The sequence below is a fragment of the Malus domestica genome, chromosome 10 (assembly GCF_042453785.1).
Source record: "Malus domestica chromosome 10, GDT2T_hap1".
NCBI lineage: Eukaryota > Viridiplantae > Streptophyta > Magnoliopsida > Rosales > Rosaceae > Malus > Malus domestica.
Genome location: NC_091670.1, coordinates 40,495,395 through 40,516,203, shown reverse-complemented (window position 1 = coordinate 40,516,203; position 20,809 = coordinate 40,495,395). Strand labels below are relative to the sequence as shown.

Below are 20,809 nucleotides of genomic sequence, written 5' to 3'. Positions count from 1 at the left end.
TTAATGCCCTTCTTTTGGTAACCTTCCCCCCCACCACAATCCCTCCACTTGTATATATTCACCATATCCCCTAACAATCCCTTCTCTTCTCTATCTCATCACTCTCTCCATAAGTGCTTTTCCAAAAAGCCAGAAAAATGATCCCAGCAACAAGTCTTTTCCTAGCCACTTTGCTCCTCACTGCTTCACTTGGCATCGCAGCCCGACCGGGATCCGATGGAGCCTTCTCAGCTGAGCTCAAGAACTCAAAGGACAAAGGTGGTGCTGCTAATGGTGGTGGTGGTGGGGGTGGCAACAGTGGTGGCATAGGGGGGTTTTTCCCGCCCGGGTTTGACATACCAGGGTTCGGAAAGGGTTTTGGAAGCGGTGTGGGTGGCGGATATGGAGGCGGGTATGGCAGTCCGAATGGAGGGTACTCCAAGGGTGGAACTGTGAGGACTTCTCTTGTGTGTAAAGAAAAGGGTCCGTGCTACAAGAAGAAGCTGACGTGCCCTGCTAAGTGCTTCACATCCTACAGCCGGTCAGGGAAGGGTTTTGGTGGCGGCGGAGGCGGCGGTGGGTGCACTATCGACTGCAAGAAATGTACTGCTTACTGCTAGATGAATAGGCTGCTCCTTTTGTTATGGTACTGCAGCCGGTAGCCGGTAATAGTTAACTATAATTAGTATGTTTATGCATGTGATGTGATGTGATGTGAGCCTTCTAAGTAGACCATGGATATAAATGGATTTCTGAGTGCAAGAGTTTCTATGAGACAAACTCTATTTTATTTTCCTGTTATTTTTCTACTACTATTTTGAGGGCTTTAAGAGTGAGTTTGGTTTGTGAGTGACCACAAACCTAAAATATATGATATGTGATTTTGCTTTATCTAAGAGTAATGTTCTCCTGCTTCACAAGCTGACATCTAAACCGCTTTTAGATAACAAAAACGCTTATAACAATGATCGGAAGAAGCAGTTCATTCACAACAAAATCATATCTGAGAATGTTTAAAAGGTATTTAAAAGGTTAAACTGCTTCTGAGTTATAAAAGCACTCGAAAATCTTTTTCTCCATAAAAGTGTGTTTTCCAAGAAACACTTAGGGACTTTTTTATTGAAAAGTTTGGTGTGCCTCTAAATAGAAGCCCGTTATGAACAAAAGTACTTGAACAAAAGCATTTCCGATCCACATAGGGTTGATTGATTGTTTAACAATCTTTAACATTCTTGATTCTTAAAACAAGGTAATATAACTTTTGTAATAAATTTCTTCCACGACAAGTTGCTTTCATAAATATATTGACTCGTTTGGAAATGCTTTTAAAATGACTGAAAACACTTTTGATGAGAGTTCTTTTAAAACCCGAAAACATTTTCACCAACAAAACTTTCAATTCTTTTAAAAACACGAGTTGTATAACTTAAGAGTTTTTGTGTTCAATCCATGAAGGTACAACAAAGGGTACCTTGCAAAGTCATAGAAATTAATCACTTCACACAAAAGCAGTCTCAAAACAGTAACAATTAACGTTTTGAGAAGTTAGGCAGCCTATCAATACCTAATAAGCAGCTTGATTATCGGAAAATTCTATCATACAACAACGGATTTCAGAGGAAACGAGTTCAAAAGATTAGAAATTTCATAATACGGTTGAAAGAACGCAGTAAACCAAAAAAAATGCAGTAATCAAAAGATTTAAGCAAAAAAAAAAAAAAATGATGGAATGAAGAGTTTTTCTCAGAAACAGAAAAATGAAGAAAACATGATGTTTCTAGCAAGCCAGTGATGTCAAGCCTCCTAATCATATTCTCCAGTATAGAAACAGAAGTAGCACTTAAAAATCATCTATGAAACAGGCGTAATACGACGGAACAAATAAAAAATGAAGGCTCGAACAAAACCATAATCCTGTAACTAAAGGGGGCATTTACAACCTATATCAAATACACAAGTCCGCCATCTTTTCTTCTCCATACAAGACCTTAGCTTCAAAGTGCTGCCCTCACGACTCCTCTCGCTCCTTCACGCCTCATTTCAGCAGCTTTACCGCTTCCTCGGAAATACATGTATACTTGCTGCACATGTAGAGGGGGAGGGGGGAGGGGGGAGGGGGGAAATGTGTTATAAAAGACCAAATAACAAATGCTAGCTTTTCTTTTTCGTGACAATTTGGCAACGATATTTGGGATTGGAACTAGACCTGAATGACCCAGATGCTCAGCACTGATTCAAGACAGAACATTCCAAATCCAATGAAGTAGAAGATCTGCAAGCAATGGAAAAATAAAAAGTATCATTGAGGACCGTTTGGTTTCTCCCTTCCGTATTTTGAAAACATCTGGAATATGCTTTTAACCCATATCCTCTCAAAGGTTCTGAATGTGCAACACTCATGTGGCTGGGCAGCCATACAAAATATTAGAAGAACAATATACTTATGGAACCAACACTCTTACCCCAACCAAAACATGGTCACCAAGAACATCAATTGCAGGCAGAATGCCACTGTTTCAAAAGCACACGAATAAAATCATAAGCAGCATACACAGGAGAAAACATTCACTTTGTATATCCATCAGCACGCACCAAATAAATAATCCATTGATCAATCATAAATGTCTAAAAAGTGTTAAGGGAAATTCAATTAAACTACATACGTGAGAGATTTTCCTTTGAAGAATATCGGAGGAGCAACCGCAGCAAAGATGCAGAAGCCAATGTGGATCTGTTGGTAGAAGAAAATGGAATATGTAACTAGTTAATTATGCTAAATGACAATGTGGACTGCATATCAACTACAACAACAAAAATTTGGGATAGCTTACCAGATAAAACAAGAAAAACCATCCATACTTTAAAGCACTCTCGGACCTGCAAGAAGATAAAATTAGAGAATTCAAACCAATACTATAGCTAGCTACAAATTAAGCAGCTATATTCATCATGGTTGAAACAATTACATATGCTGTAACCAGATGAATTCCTCATAACCATCATCAATACTACTGTCATATTACCCAAATCCAATAAGTTTTATTCCCTAAATCTTCCATAACTGGTTCTTTGTTGCTTCATAATAGTCTCACATGGTGTCCAAGCTTTAAAGGAGTTCCTTTTGGCTATAAACAAGTCGTATACAGAAGTAGGACTCTGGCAGGATTCAATAAAAATGGGCAATATATACCTGAAAACACGGTACAGTGGACGGTACCACAAGACATAGGATCCAGGAGCCCCTGATATGAAGTAGATAACAGCAAGGAACCAAATTTTTACCCCTACACCAAAGATCAGGAAACGATCAATTTCACCCAACATGAGATAGATCCAAAATGAGTACTTGTTTACATGCAGGACAGTTGCCAAGTATGTTTTCACACGCACCTTCCCCCTTAATCCATGCCGTAGTAACAGCTATTACATTCCAGAAAAGGCAAAGAACAAGTCCTGCATAACACCATCGATCATCACAAAATTTAGGCAGCCTTCAATGAACTTTAGAAGTTTAGGACATATAAACAATAACATAAGCTATAAAACATCACACTACACAGATAGACTCACGCAGCCTATCTCACACCCATCTTATACATATAGAGATGAAGTAATGCTAAAAAAACAGATGACTAGAAACTAAATCTGCTCAGCACAATAGGTTAGTTTTAGAAGCCAAGCTCATGTAATGATACATATAGAGAGAGACTATGACCAACTTCTATACTTATGATTGTTTGAAGTTTTGGTTTTCCTCAAATTTTCAAGCCTTAACACCATAATCTAAGATCCACCATCAACAATCATAATTTCCAGTGAAGGGAACAAAAAGCCAGCGCATATGTGAATATAATTTAGATTTAAGTTTCTGCAATAAGAATTGTGATATAGAGTCAACGCATAATCATATCCATAAATAAAACAATGACTGACATACCTAACCATGTTGTGAATGCAACATACTGCACCCTCTGCAAATGAATTGGTATTTCATTTGCAATATCATGATGGATAATTGGGAAGAAAGGTGGCCAATTTTTTTCCTCAAGAACAATTCCAGCTGCAAAACAAAAGGGACGATGGAAAACATTAGTCGATAAAATTTCAAAGGATGTCAAACTTGTAAGTGTTTCGAAAACCATTATTTTAACCTCCCCCAGAATGAGGAGAAAAAGTATCTCAGAAAAATAAGTCAAAGTAAAATACCACGTGCGGCAGCTTCTTCTTTCCGTCTTACAATCTGCATAATATCACAAAAGATGACAGTGAAAAACTTGTTTGGATGAATAAAAAAACCACAACAGGGAATTTGCTGAAACATTTATTGCCATGATCTTTGAATGATTATCCACACTTTCAGAATTCAGAATATCTTTCAAGTCATACCTCCTCCCGCTTTCTCAATTCAGCTTCTTTAGCTTGGAGTTCCCTCTCCCTCTTTTTCAAATCCTATATTTAAAAAAAAGAACCTACACTTAGTAAACAAAAGAAGTCCACTTCAATTGCCTAACTAACAATCTGAAATTAAAACTTACTGCATTTCCATCGATAGGTATATCAACGGGGTCACCAAGGCCGTAGTTGAAACCAGCACGTTCAGGAGGAAGAGGTGAAAGTCTTGAGTTTTTGGCAGGAGCAACAATTCCAGGATTCTGCTAATTATGTTAGCACATCATAAGAGCTCAAACAATACGTACAAAAAAGCAAATTATTTCTCTGTTTTTACATATAAATCCATGATTTATGTTTTATGCGCCTGATAAGTTTACAACACCCATGCCTTGCCCAAATGGTAGAGCTTAATCTGAAACAAGATAGATACATACATAGCTTGGTATCTACATGTGCGCTCAAATATTTCCAACTCAAAATTCTGACTGGAATCCAATAACCCACAAATACCCAACTCAAAATTGACCAAAAATAAATAAATAAATAACGGAAAAAAAAAAGAAATAAAAAAAAGCGTAAATTGGATTTAGATAAGGTTACTTCTATACAAGGATTCAATCATAACCGCTCGAGCAAACAGATATAATTAAAATTTGAAATTTTGAAAACACAGACAGTAAACCCATGAAATTTTCGAAGTGGGATTCAGATATGTTGACTTGATTCACTTCAATTCGACAGCAAAACCCAGATCTTAAAATCTCTAAAACCCAAGTCCAAATCCAAGTCGACGACTTTATCAACCAGATTCACCAAATCAGAAAACCCAGTTCGAATTCAATTGATTTCAAAAGAAACAACAGCAAAAATCATCTAGATAGATAACTCACCGAGAAAGGATTGACTTCTTCTTCTTCGGCAAAAGGGTTACTGTCGTAGCGACCAGCCATGGGGGAGAGAGAGATTTGAGCGCCCAAAGGACCGGTCTCAGAGCTTGTCCGAGAGATCTGAGAGCTTATGAGAAGAGAATAAAAGAAAAGACTTTGATGGAAGAAGTAAAATTGAAGCAAAATATAGTTTCAGGCACAAAAGTATGAAGGGAAACTGTGAGCAGATGAAAAAGGAATTTCTAGAGAGAGAAAGTGAGTAGACTGGAGAACCGCTGCCTTTGGTTTACTGATTTTTTTTTTTTTTTCTAGAGAGAGAAAGGGGATGAATCGCCGACTCTTTGTCAGCTTTTGACAGCCAAAGGCGGCTTTTTTATTTGATTTTTCAGAATTTTAGGGGCATAATTGAAAATTCAATTTAATTTTGGGTTTTTGGTTATGGTATGTTTTTTCAGACAATGACATTGAGATGTGAATGTGATGCTATATTTTGGAAAGCTATCTTATCCCTATATCACTGTCTGAAACGTAATGATTAGGTAATTCGGACCATTAAAATTAAAGTCAATAATTATCATTAACTTAGTTGGTTATCTCACACAAATCAAAAGCTCTGATCTCCTTTTCACAAAAGATGATCAGGTTTTTTTGTTCTTAACTTCTTATGCTTCAGACCTCTGAACATTAAGATCCAGAGAAGATTCCAAATGCCTATATTTTAGCAACATTTTGAAGTGCTTCCAAATCTCTATTTGTTTGGAAGAAGTATCATGTCTTAGGTACGAGATGAGCATGCAATATATTTTATGATGAGTTCGACAGATGACTGTATCTACTTCAACGGTAAAAACATAACGTTGTTACTTACATATATTCGATGTGTTACTCAATCCATATGATGTTAGCTGTGGGTTTTGTTGTACCAAATTTCGTAGTTTTGTAGTTGTTTTTTATGCCCCACCTAATTTTTTAATCTTTGGTTAGACAATGTAAAGTTAGGCAGGCATCGCTCGGACCTCCTTAAACTATACGAACTCGACCTCGAACTTTGAATATAAAGAGACGAAGTTAGCTACTCTAGCTAAATTGACTAAAACTTTGTTTTGTTTTATAAACTTTCACCATCTATATTTCCTTCTACACTTCTCTCTTTGTTTTCGTTTTCTTTTTGTTCGTCAATTTTGTTTTAATTTACTTGATTCGAACCTCAAAGAAGTTGAGTTTCGTCCACCAATTATCTTTTAATTTACTCGATTCAAAGCTAAAAAATAATAATGAATGTATGTATAAGATGGAAGTTCGGAAATTAATTCCCTACTTTTCTTCTCATTTGCAAACACTTAACCGAGAACTAGAAAATTCTTATCAGAATGATTATTCTATTGTGAATAGGATTATTAATTAGAAACGTGATTTTTTTTTTTTACTTTTTATTGTTAAAAGAGAAGGAGATGTTCAAAACTATTACAATAATTTAGGAGATGGGTAATTTTCGAACCCAAAACACATGGATAGAAATCAACACCTTATCCACTAAAATATTGGACCACATACAAATCAGAATTGTTATTGTGCAAACTTAAAGTAGAATTCCAGTAAGATTTGGATATCAAATTATCATGAGTTTGTATTACATGGAAGACAAGAAACTCATCATGATTAATATAAAAACAAAAATACAAGATCAAGAACTAAGCACACAATTCTCGTACACCTGAATCATTTTCTATCTTTATCGTCGCTTTCTCTCTCACCCACTTTTAAAATTAGCTTCACAACATATTCTAATATATAAAGGTTAGACTAGAAGGCAAGGCACCAGCGATCAAGACTTGACCTGATTATTTATACGATTACGCGCTAATGCGTTATTCATGTGCTTCCAGAAGGATTGAGACTACATTTCTGCATTACATTTATTCAGAAAAATAGCTCCGGATTCGAGTCATAGAAGCAACCTTTTTTTGCAAAGCAAAAGTAAATCTATGTACAAAAGATGTTGTCCCGACTCTCGTAAAACTGAGAACCTTACTGACTTACGGTCTGTAATTTTTACATTTATTAAAAGAAAAAAAAAACTTGGATTCCGAGAAAATAAGGGACAAAATTTACTGATTATATTGTCACTGCCATCTTCAAAGAACCATCTGGTGTAAAAAATGCATATGAGACCAGTGTAGACCATCCATATACATAACCAACTACACCGAGACATATCAAACTTACAAGGACCGCGGCCTGAACAAATATCGAATTTACGAGAACCACGACAGGGCGGAGGCAAAATCTGAATTGCAAGGATCAAAACTTGTGAATAATTCAAATAATGAATTAACTATGGGTTCAATGAAACGCTACACAAACTATGGGTATAGACGAGATTGAGCGCCTCTGAATGAAGAGGCACTAATAATTTCAACTAGCTCGGCTAGGACTTGTAAGTTAAGATCTCAAGTTGTCGAATTTACGCTGTTTCCTGCGTTTTAGGCTACTTTTAAATGGATCAGCCCAGCTCGGGTCTTCTTCTACTGCGTTGTTCCACCGCTGTTTGAAGGTTATAAACTCCCGCGTTGACTGCCTCCTAATCTGCAAATGTAAACAACAATACATTGGTAAATAATTCATCGCTCATATATTGAATAGTTCGGTAAGAGGATTGGTGATTTCGCATGATAACTTGATCACTTTGGACATCTATACTACATATTGGACAGCAGGTCTCACCTCAATTCGCACGTCATGCCCTGAAGCAGCTCGTTTCTGTATATCATTAACAACGTCAACAACATCAAATTTAGAATGCTAGTAGTTGTCGAATCTTTTGAGAAAGAAAACGAAGAAAACAAAAGGATGGCTATTGCTTGTGAAGTTTACCTTACTCTTCTTCTCAGGAACCTGGAAATAGGGAAAGAAAAATGGGAAATGTTAATGGTGAAAATAAGAAAAGAAAAAACCAAGCCGTCGACAAGGATCAAATATGCATGTGCAAGAGATATGCAATGCTTATGGTTTAACACTTGCAAGCACGAGAACTTCCTTCTCTAGCAGACAAAGAATATGCAGAGATTAACTAACCTTGTTTGTCGACGAACCACCATATCCCAAAGTTTGTATTCCCTTGTGAACAATATATTCACTATCAACAACTCCCACTTTCTTGGTACGGTCTCCCTACAAAACGCAGTATTCTAGTTATGGCCAGCTGAATGTTATGTAAACTGACTCGGGATTATTGACTTGAATAAGCAATAGTCAAGCAAAAGCAAGAAACCTAAGCAATTTCTAGCAACCTAATGAGGAAATTGATCCTAACAAGAACCAGGAAAGCAGTTCTTACCTGTGCACAATACCCAAGTCTCATATCCAGACCCCATCCATGTACAAGATCATTCTGAACAAAAAGAAAGCTGCTCCGTGAGGAATTAATGAAGATAATGTTTAACATAGTATTACACATGGTAGTGGCGCTCATATTATGCAAGCGTAATGTTTTCTTCAACAATATATTGTAGTAGAGGTGAACAGATTAAGATACAACGGCTACCTGTATAAGATGCCAAGTACAATGCCAGGCAGCTCTTGAAAAAACGGGAGCCATGCCTTCCACAAACCTGCATTTGTCAATTTAAAAGGCTAAGCAACAAGTCCTATGGTCCATTCTAGAAAATGAAAAACTATATCCCAAAAAATAAGCTGATTAGAATTCTTGCAATTCGGATATCAGATGACCCCTTGGAATGTTTAGTCTTAATTATTAACTTTTCTTCACCCAGAATGACAATCAACAAAAGAACACAGTGTTGGACTATTGAATAACAGTTAACCCACATCCTAACATTTGATCCTAAATTCAAGTTCCGGTATTCACAGCTCCTTGATGAAAAGTTGAATTACACACGTATAGTCTCAGAATATAGAATAACTGTCAGCTCTCATCTCAACGGATATAACTGTCAACTCTCATCTTAACGGATTTTAGAAGCAGTGGTAAACCAAGAAAACATCATACAAGGCAGGTCAGACCTCACAGCTACTCATCACACAAGCAGCCAACAAATTCTTCAAACTTGGAAGGAATAGCTGTGTCTGTCATACATATTAATATGAGCATGCCAACTCACCCGGTACATGGTGGTCCCTGACTTGCTTCTGTACACTTTGTGCTGCCTCTGGTGTCATAAACTCTTCTGCGAAGAGTGAAATCTTGTTATTAAGATAACAAGTGCTCAGAAAAGTAAATCAATAGACTTAAGATAGTTGTTTTGAAACCACCATATTCACCTATGAAACTTCTTATTTTTAGCACGAATTGTAATTCTATGATGTATATCTGTTGAATTTGGATGCAAAGCTGGCTGAGATATCTCCAGTCCCGCTTCTTTCACAATTTCAAGGTATCTGGGAAACAAAACAAAAATTTAAGTTACCGGCTATCATGCCATTTATGGTCCAGAGAATAGCATGAAAATAAAACCATATGCTGCCTATGGGATCAAGTTAAAATGTTTAGACAAAATAAACTCTCTTAAACAATTTTCAGACAAGTTAACTAATGAAAATAATTTCAAACAGATAATCTTCTGAATTATGGTCCTAAAAAGATGCTTTAGTACAAGAAAATGCAATGAGAAGGCAATGAACTTACATTCAATTGATATGCCCTCACTCATGTAATTATGAATAACTAACTAAAAACTACCCTATTCAGAGTCGAACATAATCAGAGTATGTGTTGCATAAAGTGTCCTGGGATGCATTAAAATTACCTTCCTGGATGAAAATTATCAACCCCCAAATCCTCATCCCAAAGGAATACGTAATCATAAATGGACACAATATCTGGATGCAGAAAGCGTTTCGCAAACCACCTGAAAATAAATCATAAAAAATAGGATGAAGGAAAGAGAGATGAGAAACGGAACAGAAAACCAGGAACAGCACTAGAAGGAATTCTTGGATAACTGCAACTGTGAGATTTTCGGTAGGAGATTGCATGTTTTTTCATATCACGATCAAACGAGCACATTGCAGGCACTACATATATGTTATATATTCAAGCCAGATAAATGGAATCATAAGTGGAACGATTAACTTACCACTTTGTTTGGTTCTGGGCAACTATGTGTATGGCCTCGTTACTCCACTCAAGATCCCACCACCCATCAACATTCCCATCATAATGGAATAGGATAAAGGTAAAATTTTCTGGAAGAAACTGAAATGGATAAAATTAGCCGAAGTGTCAGTTGATGTCTTTTGGAACATAATAAGAGAAAAATGCATTACTCACCTTTCTCACAATAGCATCAACACTATCCTTTTGCTTAATACCAACCGGAATAGCCAGCAAGTTACGGTTGCTATAATCATCGACCTGAATCAGAATAAGCACCCAAATCACAAAAAGTGTCTATATCCAGTTCATAAGGAACAAACTTCACTTTACACATTGCAGTCTATGATCAGTAACTGAACAATCATCTATCAATTTTCTATTAGTGAGGATAAGTTGATATGCAAGAAAGAACCTTAAAGGTGGTGCTAAGCACAAGATGATTAGAATCTTACCTTTAACCTTGAACTACTTGTCAACCATAGAGGCCTTTGCTCTAAATCTGACCTAGGCTGTATAATCCCACGAGGTAAACTGTCCAACTTTCTCGAAGTCGCAAAAATTTCCTGAAGCATCAGAAGAACCTCAGAATATAAAGAAGGAAGAAACATCAATCCGCAATGGATGATCCAATCATGAAAGAATTGCATATTGGACTGGTAATCTCCGTAATTTGGAAATCAACGGAAAAAGAGCTACTGAAGTCTTACTTTAAGGTATTATAGAAAGGTAACAAAACATTAACTTGGCAACATGGACACGAGGATCAAATCACTACCTTTACTGTGTCAAAGGGATTCCACTTTGCGTCAATCTAATAAACGAAAGGAGCAAAGGACAATCAGTAGACTAACCACCAGGACAAGGAAAACAGCAATTATAGAATTACCATGATATCAAAAAGCTAGAAATAAATCAATTTATCAACGACTATGAGAACTCAGGGTCAAACTCAAACACAAAACAACAATAACGCTACTACTATGTTACTTTTGAGTTTCTCTTGAACCCGAGAAAAATTATTTCAATCGGCCAATCAAATGCAGTGAATTGCTATCATAATTCTTGTGTGTATGATGGTACCTCCGTCTGCTGATAAGCTTGATACTGAAAGTTGGTGGTTCTATACACTATGAATAACATTACGGTACATGTAACTCCCATAAATGACAGCTGCTTCATCTTCATTCCGCTTTTCCCCTGCACCGGCATCATACATTATTGAGCGTGAGACGGGTTACTCAACGGAATACAAGCTTTTGGCTCCAACTCAACTGAATACAACGACAGAAACAAAAACACCAAAGGGTAAGAAATTGTGGGTCATACCCCATCAGAAAAAGAATTCTTTTTCTTGAACATCCATATCCATGAGTTTGGCGACTTCATGGACAACCAAGTTCTCTAATTTGTTTTCATATACGAAGCTGCATCAAACAAAAACCAATATTATTTGTAATTCCAACCAAATGCTACCAAGATATATAATCCACAAATTTACCAAAATCCAAGTTTGAGATCCAATTTATAATGATGCATCTTATTCAGAGTAAATGTCAAGAAAAGTTGCAGAACCCATCAAAATTTAAAGAAAATTATAAATGGGACTACATAAAGTTATGTTCTTTTTAAACTTTACCATCAATGGGAAAACCTCTACACAGAAATCAATCCAATTAGATCTTAATTAGGCAAAAATACTATAACCCACATACAGAAAGTTAATTTTCTTTAAAATAACAAGGAAAAAAAAAATCAGACCAAAAAGACAATGAAAAAAAACAAAAATGTTTCCTCTTTGTTTTTGCAGATATAATTGAAGAATCTTGAAGCTGATCAATGACTGATCAGAACCCAAAAGAGAAAACCCACCATGCAAACAATAAAACCTCCGGCCTTCCTCTGTGAATCTCCAAAAGAAAGCAGAACCAAAAGCAGAGATTCGCTGAAAGATCAAGCCTTGACGACCGTCGGATTCAACAGCTGCGGAAAGAAAAGAAAGAAAGCCAGACACTCTCACTAAAGTTTCAGCCCAACCCACAAGCAATGGCGACCGTAGGATTTGGCAAAATGGAAGAACACGCTTTTTAGAGAGAGAAAGCAGGGGAGAGAGAGAGAGGGGGGAGAGAGAGTCGAAAGGCGGATTTCAAGGGAGAGAGTCAGCTGCTGATGATGTATTGAGCTATTGCATGCGCAGAGGACGAATCAGAAATCCATTTACTTATATGTTTTGGGGGTTCTGATTTTCCGGCGACGACGAGTGTCACTGTACGAATCAGACGCGCGCGAACCTTCCGATCTCCGTCTGTCTGTTTCTTTTCTGTGTCCTATTTCCTAAATATCATGTTCCTTTTTTATATTCGTGAGATCTCAGACCGGACACCATTTGTTTGTTTTTATTTTATTTTAATTTTGTTTAATAAGAAAAATAAGGTTTATATTTAATTGCATTTTACACCTTTTATGTTCTAACGAATTTCTAAAATAGGTCATAATGTTTTAATTTTCTTATTTTGCACCATTAAATATTATATTTCATTCATTTATGTCATTTGTTGAATAGATTGTCTGATCCTTTCTTAAACTATGTAATGATACTCTTATATAAATTAACGTGTAAGCGATAAAAAACCAACCAAGAATTTGTAAAAAAAAAAAAAAAAAAAAAAACCTGTGACCAAAATAAAACTTCAAGATGCAAAGCGGCCAAATTAAAACATTGTGTACCATTTTGATAGTTGCCTCAAACTTAAAAGGGCGAAACATAATTAGCCAAAAAACCAACCAAGAATTTGTTAAAAAAAAAAAAAAAAAAACCAAAACCTGTGACTGTGAAGTGTCGCCGTCTGTCCTCCTCAAAACAGATCTTAGGATTTCTAATTTTCTAGGGTGTTGCTTTTTAGCCATTTTCTTGCCTTGTTGTCCAAATCTATAAATCTTTTATTTATTTATTTATTTATTTTATCTGTTTTTGGGTGGGAAAATTTGTAACCAATTGAATTAATTTACCAGATTTATCCAAATGATTTGTTATTTATTTTATAAGAACAAAGATAATTTTGTTTTTGAGCTAAGGATAATGATGATGATTTCTCTTCTAAGGTAGGAAATTGGTTGAGAAGCTTAAAAGTCAACAATTTTGGAAGGTTTACACTCAGTTTCCACATTAAGTTTCTTTTTTCTTGGCTTTTGTTATGTTTGATTAATGGATGATTAGTGGCATAGGATAGTTACCTAAGTGAATTTATGCAAATTCAAACCTACACCTTTTCTTCTTTTTTTTCCTTTTTGATCTAGAGGACTGAATACAATTACCTAAATTTAAATTTTCACACACATTCAATCATTTGAGATGACCAAGAGAATGCTGAAATGTCTTTATGAATCTTTTCGATCCTAAAAAATAAATAAAAATAAAAACTGTGAAGACGAAGCCACTAGCTAGTTTTTTTGTAAAAAAGAGAAAAAAAATTACACACACATCCTTTATTCTCTTAGCATTACAATATTTTTACAACTAATATCTTATTTGGAAGTGTGTATTTTTTTTTTAACAAACGATATTATCTACACTAAAGGAATGAGATATGATTAGCCTTATAATGAGCTGGCAATAATATGGTTCATGTTCAAATTTGGCGAGAATCGAATTTAAGACCTCTCACTTACAAATGAAGAGAAATACCACATACTGTAGTATTAAGGGGCTCATTTAAAAGTATTTTTAAAATGAATGAAAACGATATTGGTGAAAATATTTTAAAAACCAATCTTAATAAAAATAAATAAATAAATCTAAAAAAACACTTTAAATACTTCCTGCAATAAGCACATATCTTCCGCTTCTTCTAAACTAGCACGTATTCGTTACATTTGTGATAACTTATACAACTTGTGAAGTCTGTCATGCGTAAGGCATATAGAAAAGTTTGAATAACTTTATTATTCTGTCAAATTTTCAGCTTGACACGTATAATATATCCCTGAAAAAAAAACTAGAAAATTAAAAACGTGGCTTCTCACTAATTTTGGGTTGTTTTGTAAATACACGAAAGCATGGACCCATTAGGACAAAAGTCTCTTTCCATTGCAAGGAGATCGTTGGATTTGGTGTAGGAACTAGAAGCTGTGGACCAATCAGCTTCTTCCACCTTTCCCCCTCAAAAGCCGGACTGCCAACTATTTTTTACGACCACGACAAATCTGTGGTCTTTTTTATAATTAGCGAACAATTAATCTACTTGTCAATTACCTTTTCAGCCACGGTTTACGATTTTTTTTCGGTACAAACAATAAAAAATTTACGTTAAATTCTAAAAATGAAAACTCACAAATTAAGTTGCAGGCTACTAGCTATGCTAGTGTTCTTTTTCCTCAATAATTACCAATGTCATGGTCGCGTAATCACTATTTTTTCATAAACGATAGTATTAGACAGTTAAATCATCAAACACTTAAAATAAATAAATAATAGTTTTCTCTTTCATAAACAATAGCGTAAGTGAGTTAAATTATTAATTATTAAGGAGAAAAGAGATTGGTAGGAATCGAAACCGTACCAAAGTACATACGCATCGATGCTTTAACTCTAAATTTTCTTATCCAATGAGTGAATGAAGAAAATTAAAAAAAAGTGAGATTAAGGAAAGTAGTTAAAAAGGTGAGATTAAGGAAAGTAGTTAAGTAATCTATTAATTTATTTATATTTATAAGAAATTTTGGTGAGAAATCACATCTTACGAAATATAATACTCACCAAACTTTTTTTGATGGGTTGTTGTTGGCGGTTTGCCTTTCTATTTTCTGTTACGGATGCGTGACAAAAACCTCAATCGACTTAAAAGTAAGTTTTGAAGAACCCTAAAGCTTATCAGGTGTAGCATTCGATCTATCGTTTTTAAGTTTATGATCGTCACCTTTACCATGTGATGATGGACATGGGTTCACAGCCATCTATTTCCAAAAGTGCTTTCACTTGTTTAAAAGGCATCTTCTTGATAAGGATCGTTATCTTTTATAAATCAAGACTTAAATTCGAGTTTTGTTGTCGACAATCTTTCTCAGTGAATGATCTGTAAAAACAAAAAAATGGATCAAGACTCTCTTGGTAAGTCCTCAAACAGACTTGTGCTATGTCCTCACCCTAAAAAGATGTTAACATATATGTAGACTTAGCATAATAAAGTGATAAGAAATGAGATTGATTAGTGTATCAAATCAAAGGATACTTAATTAGTGACATTGTTTAAGTTCCACTACACCTTAGTGGAGTATGGGAATCATTAAACGCATTAATGTATAAATTAGACGGAAAATTAGTACTTCATCACCCAATCAAGTTCGATGAATGCAAAGACTTTCAAGATGATTGGTTGGAGTCCGATACGTATAGGTTAATTAGCAGCCAGTATAATATTCATAATATGGTTGGGCGTTATTGGAACGATGACACGAGAAGCTTTTTATTATGATATAATATAAATAGACGATGTTGTATTTGATATGTAATATAATGCAAGAGTAGAACCAGAAATTTATATAGGAGTAGGATAATAGTTCTTCTACCATATCAAGATGTAAGTAAAATTTATTCTTAATTAACAGAAGATTGGTTTTGCATTTTTGCAGCGGATAGAGTGGGGGTGGGTTAATTTTTGCTTAGTAGGTTGGAACCGTTGGGATGACATATTATATGTGGGATGGGGTGGGCGGTCTAAGAATTATAAACCTTTATAAACCTTCCCCTTCGCTAGAGGCCACTCAAGCCTTGTCTTAGTTTATGCACCTGATGTCCTGGACATATTATATGATACTAAAAATATATATAAGTACTATAATATAAGGTGATTGGTAACATTACGTGAATGTGTGTGGCCATATTGAAAAATTACTAAATTAAATAATACCTATGCTTAGTTATGAAGAGATTTTTCAGTGTGTCGGGAACAACACAATTTATATCAAGTGTAATAATACAATTGGTACCAATTGTAATATTACACTTCGTATAAAAGGTCATGTTCTGTTTTTAGGACACTGAAAAACCTCTCCTAGGCACATTGAAAAAACTTCTCCTAGTTATGGGACTCCGCGATGCATAATGTATAAACTATAAACTGTGCCCGAAAATTATAAAATAATGAAGAATTTTTCTTAGGCCAGAAAAAAAATGAAGAAAGTTAAACATATGGGGGAGGTGCTAAAGTTAGGAGTTTTTGTCATAAAAAAAAGGTCACATGGATTTGGTTTCTCGGTGTAGTTTTGTGTTTGGTGGTGCTTAACTATTAATTATTTGATATAATTTAAAAATAATAATAGGGGTATGCTATCCACACATTTTTTTTACTTCTCACACACCCCTTGATAAATTATGTTCGTTGATCTTCTTCAATTCATCCGATCCGACAACTGAAAACTAAAAAAATGTGGAAGAAATAAAAAAGAATGAATAGATATCACATCCCAAAAAATATTATGGATTGGGAAGGTTGGACTTGGAGTGGTTTCGAAGCTGAAAGTTTGTTGGTGCTGCTGCTTAATTACTTGTTAGTTTAATCTGCTGCAAATAATAACTTGGAAGGCATGGCTAGTTGATGACTCCAAGAAAACGCACAAGTCGAAATGTTTAGGTTATGGGAATCCTGAGTCCTCCTGCCTGCGTTTGACGTCGGTTTTTGCCCCGCACGTGCCCCGCGCCCATGCAGTGCGAGATGCATGGTTTAAAACTTGGATCTGGATGACATCAAATGGTGATCATTTGTACGAAAAGGCCACCTTTGCGTGCACGTTTATGTGTGTAATTGTTGTTCTTAATACATCATGTAATTGGAATCAGTTTGGTGACATCATTTGTGTGCGGGAATTTGCCCAGAAAGTTGCAAACCGATATTAGGTATGTTGTATGGTGTGGTGCGTAGAGGATTATTTGGGTTAATTAATGATACTTCATGTTCGTATGGTTACTATTAGAGCAACTCTACCTTTGAAAAATGAGCTGGCCTAAAGTTCAACTAATCCACCAAAATGAATAGTAATTGACTCCAATGAACAATAATTGACCAAGTGCACCTCTACCCTTAAAAAAATGAGGCAAGAGTTTAGTCAATTCGTATTAAAATATTATTAATATTTTTATAAAATAATAAAAATAAATTTATTTTTATTTTCGGATAGAATTTTTATCTAATCTTGTCTCGTCACGTGTCATTTTCCAAAAGTACATTTTTTGTAAAAGATGGTTAGGTATTTATATATAAAAAAAAATCTTCTTTTTTTTTTAAACAATTTTTTATAATTTTTTATTAAGTTAATTAATCTGGACCGTTGGATTTCAAAAAAGGAAACCCAACAGCCCAAAAGTGGACACATGGCCCTTAAGATTCTCCCCTTTTTTTTAATGCTGGAATGCGCGCCCACACGCATGTATATCCCACACGCCAGCGGCAAAAAAAAAAATCACATAGCTGACATCAGCCTTGAGTTATGTAGGCCGGTCTCTTACTCAGTCCATTATGTGCTGGGCTCAAAGCTGGCCTCCATTTTGGGCCAACCTATTGGGTGATGGAGTGGGTTTTTTTGGGGGAGGGGGGGGGGGGGCGCTAGCCTAAAAAATAGACTTTGGGCTAGCACATTTGTTAGAGGTTAAAGTGCTCTAAGAGTGACGGAGTTCAATACATTTGAAGATAGGTGTGAATACTTTTTCGTTTTGAGGGAATTATAAAAGAGTTAGACAACAATGTATTGTATCCTTGTCAATTGCATTATTTTGGGAGAAAAGTGATTCATTTATGAAATTAGCATAACTTCTCATCTTGGACATAGAAATTTGAAATCGATAAAAGAAAAATATAATAACTAAGCAAGTGGTTGAAGAAAAATATATATTATTTTGGTTTATTGGTGTAGTTTTCCATTACACCTTGAAATTGGCATAACTCCTCTCCGCAACAATAAATTAGACCCAGGCGTTGTCTTCTCTCTCTCTCTATCTCTCTCTCTCTCTCTCTCTCTCTCTCTCGTGATTGATGGTTCCATGGGCCTTCCCTTCTCCACCGTAGGTGACATGGAGGAATCCATCTTCGTCCTTGTTTTGCTCATCGACTTCAGACATCAAGGCACCTATCAAAACATTGGAAGTATTATTTCAACAGCCACAACTTTAACTTTGGGAACAAGATGGCATATTTAAGCCTAAAACTAAAATAAGGTTGAGTTTGAACTCACCAATGGGAGGCTCAATGTTCTTGAAGGAAACAAAAATAGGCTTGTCTATGGTGTCTATGTTGAGCCACCCGATCCATGCCCGAATGAAATAACTATATTCACCAAGAGGCAGCTCACCGTGGACAAGCATTCTGTAGACAGAAATTAAATTAACAGAACAGGCAATAAGAACCCGCCTTCGTATAAGACAAGGAACTATGAACACAAATGTCTTCTTCCTTTGCAGATGAATTTCCGAACATATACCGAAAACATAAACGACTAATCCACGGTAACAACAAAAATAAGATAACTAAAGCAAAAGGGAATTGGAAATTAACTTGTCATACTCAACGTAAGGAATGTCACTCCTTCCATCCTTCACAATCACCTGTATGGGAGCTCAAATTATAATATGTATCCAATTGAATGAACGCATGGAGAGGAAGTAAAACATAAATTTGACAGGGTGAAATTCTTACTGGTACAAAGCCTCGACGCTTCTCCCTTAACTCCCAAGCTTTTGCACAAGTATGGAGTTTGTGTTTGAATATCTTAATATATAACCTGAACACATATCAAAAGCGTAAATGGAAAAACAACATCCCAATCTATTGAAGCAGTACAAATTAATCAAGACAACTCAAGACAACAAGGGAATTGGCAACTAACTCAATATTCCTCATGGCATCCTCCTTGCCAGGAATGTCAGGCCTCGCGGCAATCCAAGCGGCATTCTCCTTCATGATAGTCTCCTGCAACTTATCATACATACCACCCTTCTCCGCAAATCACATGTATGGAAGCTCAAAGTAGTACTGCGTTCAAAAAATGCAAACGTGCATAGGATATTGACCGAGTAAAATTCGTACCCATCCTTTCACTTTAACACACCAATGGGCCTTGAAATCGCAAAGTTTCCTTTATTCCAAAAAAAATGGAAAGAAAACAATCATCAAGATTCAAAATTCACACCAAACAGAAGCAGAAAATCATAATTTATGTCTTCTTCTTTTTCTTTCAATAAAGCAACTTCCAATTCAAAAAGGAACAAATATCATAACTCTGGTGGAAATATTAAACATCCAAAAATTAACATCAAAATATTTAAAACAAACAAAATAGGCATATGAGTATTGCAAAAACTATAAAATTAACTAGTTAAAAACAGATGAACAGACCCCGAGCATATTCAGCATCGACAGAGCTTTTTGCCATATCGAGTATGATTGCTGTTCCCTGCAAATTTTCAAACAACGAAACATCACAAAATAACAGTGGAAGAGGGTAAGCTTTCTATGTGGATAGGACGTATCAACACCTTTTGCATCTTTTAAAGGAAATATATAAGAATGAATAATATTGTGTTGGGTCCTGAGGACTAGGATGGCTGAAGATCAAAACCTAAATGTTCCCGGGGTTGATCATCGATGCCAGGGACGATGAAAGAATTTGAGCGCTGATGTAGCTAATAGCCACCTTCATAGTTGTTTCATTAAGGTCGTCACCTTCTACTCAACTAGTGGAAGTATCCACTGTTTTCTTTGTCTGTTAAGCCTCACTGAGAAAATAATACAAAAGGTCGTCGTACCCAGTGCACAAGGCTCCCGCTTTACGCAGGGTCTGGGAGAGGTGAATGTCGGCTAGCCTCACTGAGAAAATAATACAAAAGAAAAAACAATTTATAAATATAACTAACAAGTCCAATTTCAATCAATTAGACAATTAGAATTATAAGAAAAAATAAGGGAAAACAAAAAACTAAGGACTTGACATAAATGGATTAGGGATTTGATTGTTGATGGTTGAGAACTGGGAAAATAACAGACGGCCAAAATCAATCAAACGAGGAGAGAGATATTTAAAGGCACAGAATCACAAGTACGCCTAAAATATAAGCTCTATGTTCTATTGAAAGAAAAAGAAATGAAAATACTTTTGTTTTGCAACTTTCGAAGACTCACCACTGTATTTAAGATCTTCTAGGGTTTTTTACGGGCAAAGAAAACAAGGTTCGAGCTTCTGACGTCTACTCACGCGAAGGCAGATCTCAATGATAACAAAAATCCATATAAATCTTAATACGCTACACCCCTAAGATGTTAGTATAGAGACATCGTGTTCAAATGTCAGAATTTGACATGACACAAAACAGGTTTGTTGCCCGCTATCAAACCTAAAATTTATGTATCTTAATATGCGTCTACAAGTATATGATTGTTTGCCATCATACATA

At 35.6% G+C, this 20,809-nt stretch overlaps 3 protein-coding genes and 1 long non-coding RNA gene across 5 annotated transcripts; 1 reads left to right on the top strand and 3 right to left on the bottom strand.

Moving 5' to 3' along the window:
* The first annotated feature begins 6 nt into the window (after window positions 1-6).
* On the top strand, window positions 7-875 carry LOC103446460 (glycine-rich cell wall structural protein 2-like). The gene has a single exon (XM_008385580.4). It carries the CDS (start codon window positions 138-140, stop codon window positions 597-599), a length of 462 nt encoding a protein of 153 aa, XP_008383802.1. The 5' UTR covers window positions 7-137; the 3' UTR covers window positions 600-875.
* Window positions 876-1,701: 826 nt separating this feature from the next.
* On the bottom strand, window positions 1,702-5,743 carry LOC103446458 (secretory carrier-associated membrane protein 3-like). 2 transcript variants are annotated; one of them, XM_008385579.4, is made up of 12 exons: window positions 5,262-5,743; window positions 4,515-4,631; window positions 4,366-4,428; window positions 4,186-4,219; window positions 3,917-4,039; window positions 3,370-3,432; window positions 3,170-3,263; window positions 2,811-2,856; window positions 2,643-2,710; window positions 2,442-2,490; window positions 2,186-2,251; window positions 1,702-2,060 (listed from the first exon to the last, which is right to left on the bottom strand). In XM_008385579.4, the coding sequence occupies exons 1-12, from the start codon at window positions 5,319-5,321 to the stop codon at window positions 1,974-1,976; spliced, it is 870 nt and encodes a 289-aa protein (XP_008383801.2). In that variant the 5' UTR covers window positions 5,322-5,743; the 3' UTR covers window positions 1,702-1,973. The 2 variants fall into 2 exon arrangements, with proteins under 2 accessions (XP_008383801.2, XP_008383800.2); XM_008385578.4 differs by having other exon boundaries at window positions 4,515-4,634; window positions 5,262-5,650.
* Window positions 5,744-7,342: 1,599 nt separating this feature from the next.
* On the bottom strand, window positions 7,343-12,763 carry LOC103446457 (uncharacterized). The gene is made up of 16 exons (XM_008385577.4): window positions 12,244-12,763; window positions 11,701-11,798; window positions 11,455-11,571; window positions 11,150-11,185; window positions 10,827-10,937; window positions 10,549-10,632; window positions 10,355-10,473; window positions 10,025-10,126; window positions 9,540-9,656; window positions 9,380-9,445; window positions 8,803-8,869; window positions 8,596-8,649; window positions 8,334-8,429; window positions 8,133-8,153; window positions 7,983-8,018; window positions 7,343-7,844 (listed from the first exon to the last, which is right to left on the bottom strand). Exons 2-16 carry the CDS (start codon window positions 11,758-11,760, stop codon window positions 7,701-7,703), a joined length of 1,230 nt encoding a protein of 409 aa, XP_008383799.1. The 5' UTR covers window positions 11,761-11,798; window positions 12,244-12,763; the 3' UTR covers window positions 7,343-7,700.
* Window positions 12,764-18,234: 5,471 nt separating this feature from the next.
* On the bottom strand, window positions 18,235-18,964 carry LOC139188802 (uncharacterized). The gene is made up of 3 exons (XR_011572098.1): window positions 18,915-18,964; window positions 18,595-18,725; window positions 18,235-18,489 (listed from the first exon to the last, which is right to left on the bottom strand). It is a non-coding gene; the product is annotated as an uncharacterized lncRNA (long non-coding RNA).
* Between the last annotated feature and the right edge of the window lie 1,845 nt (window positions 18,965-20,809).